General features: G+C 37.8%; 1 protein-coding gene and 3 long non-coding RNA genes across 4 annotated transcripts; 2 read left to right on the top strand and 2 right to left on the bottom strand.

Moving 5' to 3' along the window:
• Positions 1-8,234: 8,234 nt before the first annotated feature.
• Positions 8,235-9,279, bottom strand: LOC129749226 (uncharacterized). Its single transcript, XM_055744165.1, has 3 exons — positions 9,123-9,279; positions 8,743-8,838; positions 8,235-8,504 (listed from the first exon to the last, which is right to left on the bottom strand). Exons 1-3 carry the CDS (start codon positions 9,216-9,218, stop codon positions 8,373-8,375), a joined length of 324 nt encoding a protein of 107 aa, XP_055600140.1. The 5' UTR covers positions 9,219-9,279; the 3' UTR covers positions 8,235-8,372.
• A 6,162-nt stretch (positions 9,280-15,441) lies between these two features.
• LOC129749192 (uncharacterized) lies at positions 15,442-16,408 on the top strand. The gene is made up of 2 exons (XR_008737948.1): positions 15,442-15,856; positions 15,925-16,408. It is a non-coding gene; the product is annotated as an uncharacterized LOC129749192 (long non-coding RNA).
• A 764-nt stretch (positions 16,409-17,172) lies between these two features.
• On the bottom strand, positions 17,173-17,698 carry LOC129746256 (uncharacterized). Its single transcript, XR_008737276.1, has 3 exons — positions 17,576-17,698; positions 17,362-17,521; positions 17,173-17,227 (listed from the first exon to the last, which is right to left on the bottom strand). It is a non-coding gene; the product is annotated as an uncharacterized LOC129746256 (long non-coding RNA).
• Positions 17,699-20,068: 2,370 nt separating this feature from the next.
• Positions 20,069-21,540, top strand: LOC129749900 (uncharacterized). Its single transcript, XR_008738209.1, has 4 exons — positions 20,069-20,792; positions 20,872-21,049; positions 21,111-21,337; positions 21,396-21,540. It is a non-coding gene; the product is annotated as an uncharacterized LOC129749900 (long non-coding RNA).
• Positions 21,541-21,939: the final 399 nt, after the last annotated feature.

The following is a 21,939-nucleotide window of genomic DNA, read 5'->3' as shown; positions in this document are numbered from 1 at the left end:
TGGGACTGAAAATATTTGATAGTCATTGCCTGCAGCTGATCCAGATCTTTCAGATCTTGATCCAGCTCGGCAGCTTCCAGAGCTCGGGTGCATCTGGCATAATAGTGTGCTAATCTCGTTTTCAGGGTTTCGCGAATACCGTCAAAATGCACTCGGTGCTCAAGAATATCTGCAATGTTCTTCACCTCCGAATCTATAATTTGGATTTCCTCGTCAACAGATTTTCCCCACCGAGAATAATCGATATCAGGGTTCGATTCATTTTGTTCCACCTTGAGACGATCTTTCAGACGTCTTAGCAATGCAGCTCTGGATTCTTTTTCTGCGAATGGGACTGCTCTAATAGTTAACTCCTATTCCATTTCATTTCGTGCTAAATGATGAGCCAAAAAGTTCGAATATATGTTTTGAATTTCGGAATCCATTTCCAATTTTATTCAGGTTCTAAAATACACAAAAAAAATAAATATAAATATAATTTATAAACTCTATAAAGGATAAATTTTCAACAATATAAATAATTTGTAAATTTGTAAACACAATTTCTAAATTTTGCACTAGTAATAATAAACTTCAAATAAACTTTTAACACCATAAATCTGTAATCCTTGGAAATTATGCTCCAGTGAATCGTTCAGAGGACGATTTTGGCACAATCAGAACTGATTTTCTTCCCTCTCCGGGGGATGGACAATGTAAAAGGTTGAACTAGTTTTTATGTGGGCGCCAGAATGTAACTTGACAGCTGCTACACTCAGTGGGTGGGGAACATGGGAAAAGAAATTATGATGGAACTCAGGATCGTATGCTTTTCAACCCAAGACACTTTCCTCCGGGGAACTCACAGAAGGGATATCCAGAAGGAACCAAGCTAGACAGGGACGTACCGGGTGGTACTTCGCATGCTATCAACCGGGTCACAATCTTTAATGAAATCAATATAAAGCGGAGCTAGCAATTCCCAACCTGGCCAATCAAGAGTGAAGTTTTGGGGGGCTTTCAGCCAATAACGTTACTGAGCAAAAGGTGTAAAGGAATCAAAAATTATCCTATAATACAGAAATCCTCATACGTTGGGTTTTACATAATTTGTGGGGGTTTATTTATAAACTTGGTTTCCCTAACTGTGTTTCTTCACAATAACGTCACACGGTATACTTGCGGTTCTTTAGGCACATTTTGGCCGGCCGATTGAAGTTTCTTCTTCCGTTGAACCCTTTAGCGTACGGTTGATGTTGGTCGAATTTTTATGGAGCAGGGCTGGACGGCTGGTTGTTTCAGCACCGCCCAGGGTATCACAGGCTCTTTACCGGCGTCCCGGAAGAGCCCACGATCCTCTGCAGGATGTCACCACAGTAGTTTGGTTATTCACCACGAGGGGACGTTGTTGTAGTTTGGATGATTATGGCTTGAGGAACTATGCCTCATACGAGGGGACGTGCTGATGTGTTTGTCAGTCGGATTTTGGCTTTCCGACCGCTCCTTTCTGCCCGTTTAGTTTTTCTGCTGCGCCGTGCTGTTAAGCAAATGGGATAGAAACACAAAAAAGGCCCTCTTGGACCTGCCAAATGGGTTTTAACATATATCTGTGACGTTTTTTAATTTACACGTGGTTTACATTTTTGTTTGTTTCTTTTTAGACAATTTACCTTTTTAATGTTGTGTTTCGTCGAATGCGGTTTTACACTGCATGTGGTTTTTGTATTGTCAACCACTTTTTATCTATTTAAGTAATATACATTTAATTAAGTTTTAACATTTTTACACTACATCATAGCTTCTACTAACCGTACTATTTTTTTTAATTTTTAGCTTATAAGATTTTAACTAGGTTTTTAACTAATGTATGCCACTGTAAGCCTTGCTGCGGTTTTACTTGGCTACTTTTTTCTGTAATTATAGGAAAAAACTTTTTAAACATTTACACCACAATTTCACAAATTTTACGAACTTTTAATGACGCGCACTTCCGTTCTCTGAAACGGTCACAGGCAGAAAGAACTAGCCCCGCATGTGCAAAAATCTACGTTACATTTGACCGACACACATACGAAGGAGAATGTAATTTTTACGCGGGTGTGTTCGCTCTCCGGGTGATCACACTTCCCCGGCATGTACCCTGCCTAAACCCGACGCCCATGGATATCCCTCAGAGAAAAGTGCCTGCATTAGGGCGTTTAGGAAAGAGGAATTGGATCTACTGTGGTATTACTCTCAACGGAGTACAGGAGTGGTAGGATTTTGTGGCGGAGTCACATAAAAAGCAGTAACAAACGGTTACAATCACCGGCGGGCAGTTTTCCGACTAGGTCCTGGATTAACGTTGGATTATTCATATGGTCATGTAATTCTGCCGCTTCTAGGTGATTGCATAATTGTTCGACCGCATTGCCAAAGGGGATGTAGCTAGAAAGCTTATCAGCTTTCGGAGGTTGAAGTTTCCGTACTTTATCCGTGAAACAATGTAGCAGCAATTCAGGACGTCCGTACAACTTCCGCAATTTTTTAATGATTTTTGGAACCAACTTAGGGTACAGAAGTTGACCGCGGACGCTCTCCAGGGCTGTTCCTCTTAGACTTTCTTGTAACCTGACAAGATTTTCAACGTTGTTGTATCCACATGCTTCCGTCGAAGAGGTATAGCTACTGAAGAACAGTGGCCATTCTTCAGCTTTTCCCGAGAAGCATGGAAGTTTTCGGGTGATACCGTTCCTCGCAGTCAGTTGAGCTCTGGTTGGTCTACAAAGATGTGATGTACTTGTTGAAGCTACGTTGTCACTCTCGGCATCAGACTCGCTGGTTGTCGACAATTCACCCGAGGCACCACTATCAGATTCACTAGTGGTGTCAGGTTCATGAGTGTGAATCTTCCTAGGTGGTGAGATTACCGATTTTATCGTTGCCAGGCTGTCATTTCTAGACAACGGCGTAGAAGTTTTCTTACTCCGTTGGTTTGTGGGTGTAGTTTGTTTAGCTTCGATCGTTAATTGAGCGAGTTCTTCATCGACAGCATCCATTTGCTCTTGAAAGGAACTGCGCATTTTCCGTAAACGTTCAACATCCGTTTTTTTGTCTAGTAAAACTTTTTCCAACATTTTTCTTTCTAGTTCACGTTCCCTTTCTCGGAGTTCCGCCTCAATGGCGTATTGCCGAGCCTTGAATGCAATTTCATAATCCTGCCGTTCCATTTCTAGGATCCGATCTTCCTCCTGCTTTTTGGTTCTCTCCTTCTGTTCTTCCGTCTGGGACTTCCGTTTACCTTCGTCGGAGGAACTAGATTGTTGTTCGGATCCAACATTGGACTTTTCAGATCCTTCCACCTTTTTCGCAGACGCTGCTTTACGGGCTGCCGATGCTGATTCCTGTTTTCTCAACAGTTTAGAATACATCTGTTGGCACAATTCAGCTGGGCAGAACCACTTCTTTTGTCGCTTGACAGATTCGGTCACCCCAACACACCGAAAGTGGAACCATCCTTCGCATCCATTGCAGCAAACCATACCTTCGTTTTGGGTCGAGGCGCTACCACAAGTCACGCAAGGGGTGAGGGTGAAATCTTGTCCACTAGCACCTTCCATTTTGGAGGTTGATCCGATAAAAATTTCTTGAGTTTGTTACGTAAACTCTTCGGATCTATTTTATAAACACTGTTTCTTATAGCAGTTTTAGACAGCTCAAGCTGAAATATATTCAACATTTTATAAACATATGATCTTAAAAAATATATAATGAAGGACTTACAAATTTTTAGTATTTCAATAACTCCTGATCCTGATCTCGGTACTAGATGAACCTTTTTCCCCTTTCTTTGTTTTACCCTTTATCAATTCCGGGTATAGATATTGACCTAATCGTTTTAAAGTAAGGTGTTAGGTAGTTTAAGGTGAAACTTTTGAGGCCACTTACTTTTGATTTAATAATCAATCGTGCACTTAGTCGGTTGAGCACTTGATGTCCTGCACTCGAATGAATAGGTACCTCTCATACCTAGATAAAAAAGGGGCTTTTACAAACTAGGAAACAATTCTAATCCGGCTCTAACTTACGATCCTATTTCGATAGGTTCAGATGAGGTGTTGATCGTCCTAACGATTCCGATTGAGTATCTGAGGTAACCTCAATTTTATCACCACAACTTTGCGGTATACAACCTTCTACTTCTGGATTCCCTATCTAATTCCTTTTAAATAACTGGCTTATCGAGCTCACTGACTGACCACGTTTCTGTCTTAATTTCACTTATCTATTCTAAACCTTTTCGTCGCCTCGTTTAACCGCCACTTGTCAAACGTTGCCTTTCCAATCACCGTGTTTGTTTTGATTCCCCTACGACAGAGTTGGGAGATGGCTCACGTAGCTCTGGCCGTGTCAACAGCTGTTAGACCGAATAAAATTTAAGATGATTGACTCCATGAAGTTATGAATGTGAGCCCAATTCGAAAATTTCAATAATAGATACGATAAAAAAGATTTTTTTTTTCTGACTGGCTCGTCTACCTGACTTTTAAACAGGCCCAACTTAATTCCTGACTTCTAGAAAAGCTGCTCACTGGTAAATTAAACAAAATCCGATGTTCAAATCGTACACAGAATATTTTGACCGCTAGTGAGGAGATATTTTGAAAAATTTAATTATGTACTCTTTTTCGATCAATAAGTGGGCGTACTCTTCATTTTTAAATTTTTACGAAATGTACCCTTTTGTTGTTGAAAGACATTTTGACAGAAAAACGAACTTATTTCCCCCATTTTGTGTTCCACTCCGAAAAATATCTTCACAGATCACACTGACATGACCAGGCTTCCGAAAAGTACAGCTTTGCTATGACAGCTTTTTTCTTGCCAAACAAACTGTCTCGGTTTTCCTTACCACTCGGTTCGCTGCTGTACCGTCGGTAACGAATCGAAACGCTTCGGCTACATCGCACACGTGCGAGAACCCAGGCTGTATCTGAACAAACGGCTCAAAGCATGCGTTGCCGAAAATGTTGTGCTTTAAGCTGTAGCAAACCCAACCGACAGTTCGGTTTTCATCCCTGCATGCTTCCTGTTTCGAAAATAATTTCATCCAACTGTCGGTTGCAGGGCGTGACAGTTTTGGGCAGGACTGTCACGGGTCACTGTCGTGCCCCTACCGTACCCATGCCCGATCGTATGCGCTGCTGCTCGGTTCGAATAGATCGAACGAGTCATACATTCACACCGAGCAGCAACATACGACCGAGGCGTAACGCGATGTGTGGTGCCGGTGCAGGTTAGGCGAAAAGGGGAGGGGAGGGTGATTGGGGTGATCACCACCCGCAGTAGCTTCAAGCAAAAGGAAAATACGTTCGTTCGAAATTAACTCGGCCCGAGCGAATCTCGGCTACAGTCGGACGGAGTAAGTAGTACTGTCATGCGAAATTCAACGCATTGAAAACTGTCACGAAGATTTTCCCAAAACTGTCACGGAGCTTAAAAAACTTTCATACCCACGAATAAACTCTCGCATGAGGTAAAACAAGGCATCGCTGTACATTGAACATGCATAAGCTACGACAACCAGTGGCCTTCTGGAATCATAAAACTCCAAAAAGTCAACCTTAGTTAACAGATTTTTACAATTATTAAATGCAATGTTACATTCTTCACTCCAGACGTATTTTACGTCCTTACGTAAAAGTTTGTAGAAGCTTTTTAAATTTGCTGATAAATGTGGAAGGAATCTTCCAAAAAAAATTTATGAGCCCTAAAAATGCTTTAAGCTCCGTTACTGTTTCAGGTACTTTAGCATTTTTTTTAGTTTGTATTAGGCACTTTCCTAGTTCACCTTCATATTAGCTTTTTACAATTTTTTCCAAAACTTCATGAAGTTTCTTTTCACATTCTTCTTTAGACTTTCTTGCTATTAGCACATCGTCTAAGTAGACGAAAACATCATCTATTCCACAAAGAATTTGTTCCATAACTTGTTGGAAAATGTCTGCTGAAGAAGCACAACCCTGTGGTAGCCTATTGTACGTAAAGAGTCCCTTAATCGTGTTATTCACCATGAACTTCTTTGATCTTTCTGAAATCGACAGCTGGGTATAAGCACCCTCCATATCAAGAGAACAATACACACGACAGCCCGTCTTAATTGGGGTGATGACCTTCTCTCTCTCAAGTTTGTCCAAATGTTTCAAAACTTTATCTTTCAATTGAAAAGGGACATTGTAAGCCTTTTTGAAAATAGGACTACTATTCTTTACGACTAAATCACCTTCAAACCCTATGATAGGTTCAGTAAAATCTTTACTAAAAACGCTACTAAATTTGTGTCATATTTTCTGAATTGTATTCTCAGCTATAGAGTTCACCTTATCAATTTCAGAAAATTCATTAAAGCTTTTTCTCCAGTTGCAGTAAAATAAATCTAACCAATCTCTCCCAAGCAAAGGATTGAAATTATTTTCACAATCCAGAATTAAATTAAATTTGCTGAATGTTTTCTCCCAGCCAAACAAACATCCACTTCAATTCAATTCCATTTAATACCTCTTCAAACTCACTTCAAGTGGTCGATATTTGCAGACGTTTGCCGACAAGCCCCATTAACAGCAACCAACCACAACTAGCAAGCCAGCCCGCAAGTCGACTAGCAAGCTAGCAACCAGCACAAACCAGCTACTAATACGTGATAGCTGCACTACCAGCTAGCTGTTCTTGTCTGAGGATACTCTGCCACTTGATCTTTGGCGCGATCCTATACTTGCGTCCTCACTAATTTTGTTCAACACCTCACCTTCTCACCGGAAAAAAACCGCAAAAAAACTTATCTTCACAGAATCAGAAGCACAAAAGCCAATCCGCCTTTGTCCTAAAACGAAAGACGAATTCCTTTTTAATTCGCTGAACTTAAATTCCTCAAATCTATGAAGTTTTTGAATCTTTATTCCTCTTACCACAGCATAAAATCACACTGGTTATAAATTTTTAACCAGGATTACACTTCTCCACTGAATTTTATAGCCGTACAAGACTCTAAAAATTTCTCCAATTCGCCGAAACTGTGATGTTCTCTAGGAGCAATAAAAGACAAGTTTACAGCACAGCTATTGAATAAAAACTGATCTCAGCCTCTTGATTTGTGAGTTCCTTACTCGATCACTCACCTCAAAAACGAAATTGAGTGTCCAGTCAGTATGGTCAGCGATATCTTTATGTACTATTTTTGGCGTTGTAGGATATAGTATTTCTACTTTTGTTTATATGCACAATAAGCCCCGATGGAATAAACAAAACCTGTAAAATGTTATGCAGGCTGCCGGCTAAAATTGATCCTAGGCCTAGTGCAAGATCTCATGCCAAATTTGGGCCAGATCGGATCACATGAAGGGGTCGCTCAACGCACTTTGTTCTAGAAAAACAAGTAAAACCAGTTTTTCATCCATCATTTTGGTTTCTTTCGGCCAATTTGTTTTGAAAACGAAACGACATTGTTAATAAGTCGGGGCGTTCGAACATTTCGTGGCAGCATAAACCGTGATGAATTAAAATAGTTAACCCATTTTTGAAGCCCAATAACTATTTTATTTTAACTCGAATCGATTTGCAGTCTTCGGATAAAATATTTGTCATAATTTAGGGCTCGTTTTCAAAAGAAACCGGTCGAAGGAAACCAAAGTTATTGATGAAAACCTTGATTTTCATGTTTCTCCCGAACAAAATGTCTCAAAATCCCATACACACTTCAGGCTCGTTGAGCGATTGAAGAGGAGATTACTTTTCTGTTTGAAGATAGACACTCCATGAACTAAAAATGTGTTTCTATTAAAAATTATTTTTGGGAATTTTCCCTTGGGTTCTCGTTTTGCCCTTATCTCCTCTATTGGCGAAGAATTGGTACAGATGAATGCAGATTTTTTACGTTGAATTCTAACATGAACACACGTTACAAAACTCATCTCGATGCTATAACTGTAGCAAAAATATATTAATTTCAAAGCTGGATTCATTTCCGACCGATTTTTTCTGGAAGTTTAACACTACAGCCATTCTCTTCAAAACCGTTTTCATTTTTCTAAGGAATGAATAAAATCACAAGAATCTGCAGTGAAGTGTATTCACGGCAGGATAGAATATGTCAGATGTTCTGGGAGACTATAGTGCATAATTAAGGGTACATCAATTATTCAAATTGTGTTTTTCTTATGGAACCTCAAAACTTATTAGGTCTCGAGAAAAAAAGACACGATAAATAAAAACGCGTTGAATTTGGATTGACTGTTGGCATTTTATTCTGATACTAGATCACTATTCAAATAAGTCTATCAATAACGCCCACACACGTTTTCTCTCCATTGATTGATCATTCTTGACTTGCTAGCAGGCACCTTGCGGGAATCTTAAACCTAACCCTGGTTTGACATTCCCGGCGTGGGCGGCGTTGGAGGCCCATTTGGTAAGTCATGAGGATGCTGTTGCTGTTGCTGTTGCATCGAATTGGATCCTGCGGCCACATGGGAGGTGGCATGTCTTACGAACTACAAAAAAGTACAAATTATTCGAAAGTTAAGGTGGCATGTTCGGCGGAATAAAATTTTAGAGAGAATTTGTATTATTATAGAATATGAAAGAAAGGTGGATAGACAGGCATTTTTGAGCCTTTAGAAGGAAGCTTGATATGTGTTGAAATTTTAGGCTAGAGGGCATGTTAATGAAAAGCAAAAAAGTACAAAATATAAAAAACCCATTAAAATTAATATAGAAATTAACACTTACCCTTCTCATTGCTGGACTAGGAATTGGAAGATCACTAGGGTTCGGTAAGCCGGGTGGAATCTGTGGAATCGGCGGCATTTGTGGACTCCGTTTTCCCTATGGTGCAAAATAAGAATATAATAGTTCATGAAACTCCACAAGTCTCATTTTTTATCTTTAAAAAAAATCCATAATATAGATAATAGATTTTAACTCTCACAACTGCTAATAGAATTGAAATTATAAAACTTAAAACTGAATTGATAGTATATAAAATCCAGAACGAAAATCCAATTTCTAAATGGGTGGTTCAAATCGATTTTTTTATCCAGGATTCTGTTTCCAGGATTTAACGATTATAATTAATCATTCCATCCACTAAATAGACACAATTTTCTTACTCTGCTGCCGGATTTCTTCGGGGCAGCTAACACGGTTCCCACTAAAACTAGCGTCACCATCAACAACACAAAACCGAAACCGAAAGTTCGAGCCATTTTAGAATGATGAGTTAAAGTTAAACAAATGCCACAGCTTTTATAGCGCAGTCGTTAGTCCATTCATTGCACTTCAGATTAAACAAGCACGATATTCTTCGTTGCCCTGTTCGAGAATCTTAATTAGTATCTCGTTGCTCGTTGCTGTCACAAAATTGAGCCAGCCAGAATGGGTAGTTAGCAGCAATTTTATTTTTTACCGGAAGCCAGCACCCTAATCATACAGTTACAAGCCTATCTATTATTTGATTTCGTGAGATTCATCAATTTCACACATCGTGAAAGCGAGAATACACAACAATTAAAGACAGTCAGTGTAACAAACATTGTTGGTGTAATCTACTAAACAATCGGAAAAGCTGCAAAAATAATGTTCACTATATCATTGACAATAAAAATTACTCAAAAGGTCACTTGGTGTTTCCATTCATCTTTACGGTTTAGGTATTGAGGGAATTTACTCGCGACTTGAGGACGTTTAAGGGAAAATCCCTCAAACAATGTTTCTAAATACCTCTCTAAAGTAATCAATGGGTGCTCTCCAACGGGTTTGAAATTAATTTTTTTTTTCAAATTTCAAGAAATTTGATTAACTGGAAATCGTCCAAATCGGCATGTTATGTTGCCCCTAAATGTATACCACCGATATTGAATATGTCTAACTAACTAAGCGGAATATTTGAACGCATTTGTTAAGGCGTTATTTATTTAAGACACTATAATTTCATATAGTCTGGCAAAGAGAATGACGGGAGCCAATCGAACTGTCATTCGCGCGGAGCCAATCGAGCATTCTCTGATAATGTTTAAGCTCTTCATAAACTCTCTCCAGTTGCTAATTATAAAATAATTTTTTAGATTTGTAAATTAAATGCTATATTTGTTAATTGAACTCGAAATCGTTTTTGAAAAATATTTTATGATCTATAGGTGAAAAATAGTGAAAGTTATGCGTGGACAGAAAAATGCGATTTTTGACCCCCTCCTCCCCCTCCGTGGACAAGCGTGGACATTTGCCAAAGCTCCCTCCCCAGATGTCCACGTGGACAGATTTGAAAATGTATTTTTTGTTCTAAATTTAATTTGACAGTTAGAAAACACTACTATTTGCCTTTTTGTTATTGAAATGGCTGATTTAAAAAAAAACGAATTGGTATTTCCTGATGTATGTAAAATAATTTTAAAATTTTTAAATTTCAAAATGATCGTATTTATCACTTGCCTTTAAGTGGCTACTAGTTGTTTGAACTTAAACTGGAAAGCTTTGCAATTTTAAGATTTTGCTTTATTAAAACATCTTAATATTTATTCACTTTTAGAAAATATTTTGGAAGTAAGTATGTCCGCGTGGACATGACCCGAACCCCTACCCCCCTCTCCATGGACACCCCCCCCCTCCCCTAAGTTGTCCACGCGGTATGTGAACTGCCCCTATTTAGAAAGTTTGCTCGATTGGCTCCCGCGAATGACAGTTCGATTGGCTTCCGTCATTCTCTTTGCCAGGCTATATTAAATTATAGTGTCTCTATTATTGATAACATAAAACAAATCATGTACGACACTTTTAAACTGATCTATGTCCACGCGCCACGCTGCATAGTGGCCCGAAATGGCTAAAAGTGAAACTTTTTTCCTAGCGCCTCTGTCTCTTATCTTATCGCTTAAGTGTCTTCAGAACATTTGCTCCTTTAAACACAGAAAACAGACGTACAAGCTCGAACAAAAAACCGTCATAAAAGTGTGTAAAATTTCAAATGCTATCACCAAAAAAATACGTTAGAAACTGACCAAGGCGGGTAAAGCTAGGTGTGTTCTTATACCAATGCACGGAATCGTCCATCTTGTGACCCTTGTGACAGGCAATCGTAATCGTAGGCATGGTAGGCGAACAATTCGCTGTCAAAAAGCGCACCGTCTCCACCCCCCACCAATGAGAAACTTTTAGTACCCCTTGCCTACTTTTCCTTAGTATACACCCACCCTACTGGAGGCACTCTGAAACTGACTGCAAACAGTGTCATCTATTGCGCCGTTCAAGAGTTACAAATCAACTTTTAAGTGCCCAGTTTTCGAAAAGGCGTAATCGTAGCCAAAAAACAAAAATTAGTTCAAAAAGGGTGTTGGGATTTTTACACAAGTTTCGTGGGCTAGCTTGTACGTCTGTTCTCTGTGCTTTATACATGCTCCATAATTTGAAAGCATGAAAAATTAGTCAAAGTCTACTATAAAAAAAATGAATATTCCAACTTTTTTGTTTCAATAGATAGAGCATTATTTTATACTACAAAGTTGCAGAACAGGATAAAATATGAAACTTTGTTGTAACATTAAAACTCTATTTGTTTTCAAAGCAGAGTTATAAAGGTTTTGTTTTGAAAATTATTTCAAAGTTTCTTAAAAGTAGTTTTTCAAACTTAACTAAAGCATAGATCATCGCATTAAAATGGGTCTGTCTCGGAGCTATGTAAACGAAAATATAAAAATGTTTTGTACTCAAAAAGTAGGTTTTTTATTCCATTTTGAAGGAAAAATAATCATTCCGAGTTGAGTCGTTCGACCAGTGTAGACGCGTTTTTGCTCACTGTTATTCCGGAGTGGTTTTTGCGAATTCGGAGTGAGTTTTCCACGCATAGTGAAGTTTTGGTTACTGATTCGGTCGTCAATTGCAGGATTTCGCCTCCACGGACGATTGGCACAAGTGTGCATTCCACAAATCGATCGGCAGCAACGGTTAGGGCATCCGCAGCAATCGCGAGTATAGTGAAAATGCTCACGCGTTTGATCACTTTTAAACCGCACCGGGGGTTAGTATGTGGGTGAGCAAAATAGGGCCGTTGCCGTCGGGACCGACAAAATCACCAAATTTGCTCACTAGAAAGGGGTGAGAGCAAACATGCACTGAAAAAAATCTACCATTTAAGGCTAAGGGTACGAACACAGTGAGCGCGAAGCGAACTGCGAAGCGAAATATTCATTCACCGGATGAATTTCGCAAGTTCGTTTTTGAAGGCCGGCCACAGTGCACGCGAATTGCGAAGCGGTTCAACACTGAAAAAAACCTTCGGTGTTGCAAAAATTAATCACACGTGAAAAAATCTTTGCAAATTAACAAAACTGTGAGCGAGGGATACGTACCGCGCAAAAAAAAACTAATCCGCATTAATTCCGAAAAACTCAATCAATTAGTAACAGTCGAATTTTGCAGTCTGACGCTATGAAACGCCATCTTAAAATCCAATACGGCGGCTTCCGCTCAACTTTAAAATAATTTTAATGACTGAAAATCGCAAAAAAATCTACTAAAACTATGACATAAATATAACAAAATTTTGAAAAAAATACTATATTATAATAACAAATATTACGAGACGCTGACAAAACTTTAATAAAAAAATGGCAAAGGTGATAAAAATATTACAAAAATATGAGAAAAATATACCAAATCTATGATAAATTTGACATTGAAATGGCAAAGCCATGACCAAATTTAAAAAAAATCTGTCAAAAATTAATAAAAATTGACTAAATAATAACAAAAATTGGTAATAAGGCTGGAACAAATATCAATTTCTTCTTTTGTCACCCCCCCCCCCCCCCCCCCCTTCGAGATTTCCAAAAACCCGAAGGGGGAAATAAATAAAGTTTCAAGTATTTAATGAAAATTTCGAGAAAAAAAATCAAGAATCCACAAGATAACAAGAAGAAAAAAAACGAATTTCGGAAGATGGAAGTTATTTCACCTTTTGTATTCTTGGTTTTATTGAATTTTTCGATAAAAAATTACTTGTTTCTTAAGTTTTGTGCAAAGATATTGTATGCAACTTGGTTGCATACAAGCTTTCGTGCAGTTTATTCTAATTTATTTGTTTTTTTGCGTTATTTTTTATTGTCCCCCCCCCCCTCGCGATGTTCCAACTCCGAGTGACAAAAGAAGGATTTGAAATTTGTTCCGGCCTAATGCCAAAACTCGAAATAAAAACTTTGACAAATATTTGACAACATTATGGAAAATATGAAAAATGAAATAAAAATATGACAAATAAAATAACCAATCAAAAATTACAATTACAGACCCCGTTCGTTTTTGGCAACACGCCCGAAAATTTTATGTAGCCAAAATTCGAATGTTGCCAAAATTGAACGGTTTTTTGTCACTTTTTTATTTTTAATTCAAATTAGTCAAAATTGATGTAAAACCTTATATTAGCATACAATTTTTCAATTTGACTCAATTATATTAGTTATAAGCAGTAAATCATGGAAAAATTCATGTTTTTACTGTTTAAAACTATCATAATATTACGTTTTACATTAATTTTTATTGATTTGAAATGAAAATAAAAAATAAAAAAAAGACAAAAAAAAACGTCTTTTTTGGATGTTGCCAAAAACGAACGGTTTTTGCTCGGATGTTGCCAAAATCGAATGTTGTCAAAATCAAGCGGGGTCTGTATGACAAAATTTTGAAATAAAATAACATAAATCTGGCAATACTATGACCAAAATCTTACAAATGTGATAAAAATATATGCAACAAAAATATGAAAAAATGTTACAAAACTATGATAAAACATAACAAAACTATGACAATTGACAAAGGTTGTCATAGTACTGTAATATTTTTGTCATTTTATTTTAATGTTTGTCATAATTTTGTCATGTTTTCATTTGTCATATTTTTGTCATAGTTCTGTCAGATTTTTTGTTCATTTGATTGTAAGTTTTTTTTTATAGTTTTGTCTTTTTTCGTTCGATTATATTCGACATTGGCTTAGGAGGGAACTAACTTGCCAACTGAGTTACACATATCACAAGCCCATAGATTTGTATAGATTGTGTCATTTTTTCGTCGTATTTGCGATATATTTTTTACATATTCATCATTAAGAAATTATTATTATTATTATTATATGTTCGGATTTGTCTTTTTTTTTTAATTTTGTGATTTTTATGTCGTATATGTCATCATTTTGTCATTTTTCTTACATATATTTGAAAGTATTTTGTTTTTATCTCATTTTTCATAATTTTGTTAGATTATTGTCATTATTCTTGACAAATTTTTGTCATATTTTTTTTTCAGAACTTTGTCATATTCTAGCCATTTTGCCTTATTTTTTGTCAGATTTTTGTGATTTTATTGTGAATTTGTTGTTATTATTTTGTCATTTTTGTAAATTTATTGTCAAATATTGGTCCTTATATTAGTTCTGTCAGGTCATTTTAGTGTCAAATTTCGATTATAATTTTATCATAATTTTTTTTCTCATTTGTTATAGTTTTACCATTTCTGTGATTTTTTTCTCATATTTTTGTCTAATTTTGTAATATTTGTCATATTTTTGGATTAATTATTTAACCACATTTGGCGTGTTTTATTCTAAGTTTTGTCATTTGTCACTATTTTTTTTGTCATATTTTTTTTAATTTTAGTAAGAGTTATTCATATTTTCCCACAGTTTTGTTTTATGTTTGTCAATATTACTTTAGTTTTATAACACTTGTTTTATTTTTGTTTATTCATTTCAGTGCTTTTTTACAGTTCTCTCAAAATTTTTGTTAAATTTTTGTCAGTAATTTTTCATCTACTTTTTTATCCCTTTTACTCATTTCTTATATTGTGGATGGACCTTACGATTTTCAGTTATTTATTGCATTTTGAATTAAGCGGAAACCGCCATCTTGTATTTCAAAATGGCGTCGGACAGCCAAATTCGACTTCTACTTATTGAATACTTTCATCCAATACCCATATTGTGGGAGTTTCATGTGCTTTTCAGTCACTTCCAGCATTTTAAAGTTGAGTAGAAGGGGCCATATTGGATTTCAAGATGATGTCAGATAGCAAATTCCAACTTCTATCCGTTCAGCCCCTTCACCCTATACACATATTGCGGGGCTTTCATGCCACCGGTCGTTTATTGCCAGTTATAATTTGTTTCGATAGAAAAAGACTGAAACCGCGTTTGTTTCGAAAATCCGCGCTAAAAAACCGTGCATTTTTCATTACCAACACAGAAACGGCAATAATAATAAAATATATAATAATATATAATATTTATAAATAAACTTTTGAAAAAGATTTTATTGATAAATCATTATTCGATAAAAAATATCCGAGAGAATATTTTCAGTGTATGTCCGGATGAACAGGATGAATTCGCGCGATCCAGCCGGGTCTTCGCACGAAAATTCGCTTGCACTGTGGCCGGTCGATGTTTTTTCCAACGTGTTTCAATGAGAAGCGGTTTTTCGCGCGAATTGGAAATTCGCTTCGCACTTCGCACCGCGCTCACTGTGAATTCGACCTAAGTTCAACAAACGATGTTTATTAAAATTTTGTAATTTTGGTAAACAATTTGTTGATTAATTAAGCAATTGTGGCTTTTCTTTTGATTCGTTCGAACGTGCGGACGGAATTTTGTTCGCGGGGGGATCGGAAATGTGTCGAAAATTATATAGAGCCATTTTGGAAGTATTCTGTGCTGGGTCGAAAGAGGTGAAAATTTAGGCCCTCGGAATCGGTGGCCCAGGGTTTGTTCTTCGCAGCCGAGTGGGTCGTCGGAATTAGCATAATTTTGAACAGTGCAGAACTTGCAATTGACCAGCATCGAGTAACAACAACGTAAGCAATGCAGGTAAGTGAAAAAACTGTTTATTTAGCGAAAATTTATTTTTTTTAAATTTTTTTCTACCCTCCGTACAGGTTGGAAAAGTATAGGCAGCAGATAGAAAAAAAAACTTCACTGTCTGACCGGGGCCATGAGCAGCACCTTTAGCAGATAAGTTTGAACCGGGGCAATGACGCATACAATCCTCCTTCTCGCTGCGCTGCACCAGGGAAAACGGTTCCGACTCACTGAAGCCAAAGTCTTGGACCGGCGGCGGAAAACCTCCTGTTTGATCGTGGAACTCCACAGCAGCTGGCATATTTCGCGCAAGTTCCGCTGAATTTCGGATGATTCCGGCTGACACTGCACAGAATTCACTTAAGTTCTAGCTGCATCCGCAACCTGACCCGGTTGCTGGTCGCTCGAAACTGCGTGGCCCTGTTGCTGCTGTATGGCATCTTCAACCAGCATGTCGACTTTGGCGTCACATAACGGATAGCAGTTAACCCGTCGAATAACCTCCAACAATCGCTATGCATAATAATAATTAATAATTAATAAAAATGATAATAACCGAAATTGAAGCGAAAAAACTATCGACTCCGAAAATTTATTCGATCAGTAAATTTAATTTAATATTTTCTGTTAAAGTTTTCTCAGTGCAATGCACAATTTAAAAATAATATGCTTCCACCCGGTGCGCGAAAGAGTGTGTATACCAAAATCGGTTCGCTGAAATGAGCAAAATCGGACCGCGTATACTCTCGTATTGGTGCGTTTGCTCTTAGTGTTTGTCGCCATCAGGGGCCGTCCACATACCACGTGGACAACTTAGAGGGGGGAGGGGGGTATGGAAATGTCCACGCTTTTCCACGAAGAGGGGGGTAGGGGTTTGGGTCATGTCCACGTGGACATACTTACTTTCAAAATATTTTCTAAAGGTGCACGCAGAAAAATAAAAATTAGTTTCAAAGGAAAGTGCCGCAAAAACAAAGGATTTTTTCCTTTGATTTTGGGACAAATAAAAATGCCTTTGATTCAAATGCATTTTCTTTTGTTTCGAAGAAATGCTTTCCTTTGAATCAAAACTTTTTCTTTGTTCCAAAAAACAAAATGCTTTCGATTCAAAAACCTTTTCGTTTGATTTTATGTAAGTTTCCTTTAATTCAAAGGCATTTGGATTTCAATTTAAAAAAATCGTTCTTCATTTCTATTTTTTGTTCCCAAAAATTCTAGTACTACTTATTAATTTTCGTCCTATTGGAAATAAAAAGAAATCAATTATGCTTTAAAATATTTTATTTCTCTGTAAGTTTTTTTTCTCTGTAAGTAGATGTTCTACCTTTCATCACTTCACATAATCGATCTTCCCTTGTTTGAATTATTGAACCGGTTCATCTGTAAATAAAGAGTAGAATAATAATACAAATTATGACAAAAATGCTAAAAAGCTCACAAAAAACGACATTAAGCTAAAGAATTCTAACAATTAAAATTTTTTTTTACATACATAACATGGAAATAGTACTTACTGAACGATATTTGTTGGTGGACAGTTGTTTCGACCAAAGGGTTTCGGCGCCAGCCGTCGTGTCTCCTTAGACCGGATCGGAACCGATTGCAACCGCTTAGCCGGAGGACTGGAACAGTCAGTACAGTTACCTCTTCAAATTGGTTGGATGAAAGATTGCCCTAAAAAAATTGTTATGTTGTTATTTAAAATTAAATTGATTTTGAAAGACCTACCTTGGAGTCCACTATCGTTTGACCTTTCATAGCTGTCGAAACTTTCCTACGCCGGATCTCACTGTGCTGTCTGGGGTTGCCCGGCAGGAAGATTCCGCTGAAATAAATAGGTCTGACTGGTTGTTGCAAAAACTTTTCCGCCAAACAGAAGCTGTGTCGACTATTTGACGAAAAAATACTTTGATTCAAAAAACAAATCATCTAAATCAATGAATTTTTACATTGATTCTGCGCCAAAAAATAAATTCTTTGAATTCAAATTTAAAGTTTTGATTTTAAAACTTGGAACTTTGCTTTAAACGAAAAATAGTTCGGTTCAATATAAAATTTACTCAAATCAAGGAAATTGGATTTTGTTTCAATGTACACAAGGTTTTTGAATCAAAGATGTGTATTTTTAATTTCAATGGTACTACTTTTCGCTGCGTGTGAATAAATATTAAGATGTTTAAATCAAAATCATAAAATTGCAAAGCTTTCCAGTTTAAGTTTGAACAATTAGTAGCTACAAGTGATAAATATGATAAATTAGAAATTTAAGATTTTTAAAATTATTTTATATCAGTAAACTATTATTAAGTTTTTTCAAAATCAGCCATGTCAATAAAAAAAATGCAAAAAGTGGTGTTTTCTAACGATCAAATCATAGGTATTAAAAAAAACTATTTCAAATCTGTCCACGTGGACATCCGGAGAGGGGGGTAGGGGTTTGCCAAATGTCCACGCTTGTCCACGGAGGGGGAGGAGGGGGTCAAAAATCTCATTTTTCTCGTAACCACGGCGATGGAAAATTTGGAAGATCAACAAATAAGGCTTGATATCGTAAAAGCACGCCTTTTAGCAGAGGAGAGGAAGCGTTCTGGAAGAGAATTCGGACCGGGTGCGTTCAACGGTTCGGACGAGGTGGCGTTTGCGGCCAAATCTGGAAAAGGACGTAAGAGGTCAGCGAATTTTCCCGGAAAATGCTACAATTGTGGAAAGGTCGGGCATAAGAAGCATGCTTGTCCCGAGGCGAGCCGAGCGAACGAAGCGCAGGGGAAAACTTCATTCAACAAGGAGTTTGCACTTGTTTCTGGTGCGAAGGTGTTCAGCAATCGAGACGAAATCGAGTGGGTTCTCGATTCGGGTGCGAGCTGCCACATGGCCCGTGACGAATGCTTGTTCAACGAAATTCGCAGCGTGCGTGAGCCACTTCACATTGACAGCGCAAAGGTTGGTGAGGTGCTGATAGCAACGAAGGAAGGTACCGTGAAAGGCGTGTCGGCCGTTGGGAGAAATCAGTACAAGTTGTCGTTCGGCAATGTGCTGTGCGTCAAGCAGCTCAAGTACAATGTGCTGTCGTTGGCGAGACTACTAAAAGCGGGTGTGCACGTGGAGTTCAAACCTGACCGTGCAATTCTGAGGAAGGACGGCGGCACAATCGGTGTTGCTAAGGCGAAGGGCAACCTCTTCTATTGGCGGATGAGTCGTGTATGCAAGGCCCCAAGTGCGGACGAGAGAATGGTTATTCCGGAGATAATACCACCATTTCCCGAGCGAGAGGGGGAACATGAGAGCGTAAAAGAAGAGACTGAAGAAGATGGTCGAGAATCCGGAGATAGTAGCACTGCTGAAGAAGACGACAGCAACGAGGAAGGCGCAACCGCACTCCCACCACAAAAAGGTAGGAACGAACCTAACGTGGTAGTTCCCAGGTCTAGTGGTCGGGAGTGCAGGAGACCAGGTTGGTTTTCTGATTTTCTTCCACATAGAGCTCTTTCTGCTGCTGTTAATCCCAAACAGGTTCCTGAACGTTGTACCGATGTCGATGGTCATCCAACCGAGGTTGAAAGGCGGCAAGCGATCCAGGGCGAGCAAATGACGTTGCAGGATCATCAGACTTGGACAGTTGTTGAACGGTCAAAGAAACGTCGTTTCAAAATTGGGTGCCCAGCCAAACGGAGTACATGAGGTGTTCAGAGGAGGTGCGACTGTAATCCGACAGTCATCCAGATGCGGACGGTTTATCCAGTGAAGTTAAAAATCGTTGGCTGTAGCTTTAAGGTTAATAGATTCAAATATCTGAGAGGGGGTGTTGGAAATCATAGCAGTCAGCGATTTACAGCTATTTGTATATAAGAAGCATAGCAACTCAAGTTGCTATGTACGTAGTATATAAGTATCCTACACAGAAAAAAAATCTGAATCCTTAACAACACTGAAATTGGAAACCTTTAATATTACATGACGTTGAACACGATTATTCAATGTGAATTTACAGATTGAAAAAAGTTGAATCCTTAAAAGCATTGAATTCTAATGACATGAATATTACTTGACACGGAACGTAATTATTTGATGTGAATTTCCATCACATATGATGTAAATAAAAAGAAGCATCACATATGACGGCATTTTCAGTGCGAATTGAATATTACACGTCTTAAATATTTTACATGTCTTTCAAATTTTACATGGCAGTTGAAGTTTACAGACGTGTAATGATTAATTCGCTCTGAAAATTTCATCATATATGATCCTTCTTTTTCTTTCTTAATTCTTAACAAACAAATGTTGAAGTCTAAACATCACTGGAAATAAAATTTCTAAGCGCTCTCAAAGTAAGAAAATTCGATGGTTTCAATAAGCAAAACGACCGTTTTAATAATGTTCATCGGAGTTCAATTGATATGATTTTAAAAGAAAAAAAACACCCGTTCCCTCAAATTTGTGTGCAGAGTGACAAAGACGGAAACTGCGGATCTTTTGACAATCCGGTTTCGTTCAGTAATTTTATCGTGTTGTTTTGATGGTGCGGAATTTGCTTGTTTCCAAGGTTTCCTTTTTTTTCGTTCGCTAGCGTAAAAAAGTTCGGGTCGGTTACAGTCTAGCTTTGCTCCAAGCCAGAATAATTTAAGTGAAAATTGTGTATTAAGACAGTGACTTTCGTCGAAGGTTTGGACATAGGGATGCACTTTGACAAAATCGGTCCTTCTGACGAGCATCCGAAAAGCCCACACCAATAGTACGGAAGATGTTACAAATAATCGTTGCTCAGTGAGCCCGTGAAATAAGGTTTGTTCCTCGAAAATTGTCGTCCGGAAATGGTGCGAAGAAACATCGAAAAATCCTGACGGAACAGTATTTTTATTTTGCCCGTATTTCGGAATGTTTTCCGTCTGGAGTCGGGAAGAAAAAGAGTAAACAAGACGAACGGAAAGCAGCAATAACCAAAAAGGTGAGTAAGGAACGATTTTTGTTAAATTTTTGTAGTATGTTGTAATTTGTGAATTTCTTTTTTCCTTTTTCTAAATTAGTACGAGGATTGCGACACTGGACACTGGAGATGGTCAAAAGAAGGCTAAAAGGCATAACGAATCCAAGGCAGCATAGCGTAAGAACAACAAGAAACCGAACGCGCGGCGCAAATCGAGAACAATTTGCCGCCCCGATAGAAAGGCAAAACAGGCGTTTCGTGATGCGGCCCAAACAGCGGTAATTGTTGAGAATATATTTTTAGAACATTTATTAAATGTAAATTTACAACACATTTAAGCCCATCTAAAATCCGGACTCGTTAGTGAATTGTAATCGATGAGTGGTCGTGATACTACCTTTCTTACGATGGTTCATGATAAACACATCCACGTCAGATGCGAATGCGATCGATCTGGACGACGGAATTGGAAAACAAAAACGCAGTGGTTGCCAGCTCAATCCCGCAGCCAGTGTAGATGCGTCCTGGTATGGCATGGTGCCAGAAACTATCCAATCCAACGACCGGTAAGTTATAAAATACATAATGGTAAAGCAAAATCATATGATTTTTTTGTCTTTGCAGAGACAACTCGAACCACAGCAACCGCAACAAGGACAGATGACCAGTGTAAGATTCGTCTCAGTAGCAGATGTACGTTGAAGGCTACGGTCAAGGAATCCGGATCAGCAAGGACCCGGTGACTTACGAGTAAAAGTTAAGTGTTCTTCATAGTCATGCAGTTTTTTATGTCATTATTTTTGCAAAAAAATTTGTTGGTTGATAATTTTTGCCATGAGTGTCTTAGTGGATCGATATTCGGTACAAAATTATAATAAACCAATTTTAATAAATTTTACGGTAAATTTAAACTTGTTTTTAATAATGCGCAAAACGAAAGAAATTTGTAAAATTACATCATTTATGATGTAATTAAAAAGAAGCATTCCATTTGGCGGAATTTTCAGAGCGACTTAAATTTTACACGTCTTTGAAATTTTACACGTCTGCTGAAGTTTACATCATTTTTATATTACACGTTCGCCAAATTTACAGTCGTGTAATATTTAACTCACACGGAATATTCCATCATATGTGATGCTTCTTTTTCTTTACATCATATATGATG

The sequence above is a fragment of the Uranotaenia lowii genome, chromosome 2 (genome assembly GCF_029784155.1).
Source record: "Uranotaenia lowii strain MFRU-FL chromosome 2, ASM2978415v1, whole genome shotgun sequence".
NCBI lineage: Eukaryota > Metazoa > Arthropoda > Insecta > Diptera > Culicidae > Uranotaenia > Uranotaenia lowii.
The sequence above is the reverse complement of the archived record's forward strand: the minus strand, read 5'-3'. Positions and strand labels throughout refer to the sequence as shown.

What these genes read in the sequence shown, in the direction of transcription:
- LOC129749226 (XM_055744165.1), bottom strand. Translation starts at nt 9,218, where the DNA reads ATGGCTCGAACTTTCGGTTTCGGTTTTGTGTTGTTGATGGTGACGCTA. An exon ending in CGAAGAAATCCGGCAGCAGA is followed by an intron (nt 8,839 to 9,122) that starts GTAAGAAAATTG and finishes TTTGCACCATAG; the next exon opens with GGAAAACGGAGTCCACAAAT. An exon ending in CTAGTCCAGCAATGAGAAGG is followed by an intron (nt 8,505 to 8,742) that starts GTAAGTGTTAAT and finishes ACTTTTTTGTAG; the next exon opens with TTCGTAAGACATGCCACCTC.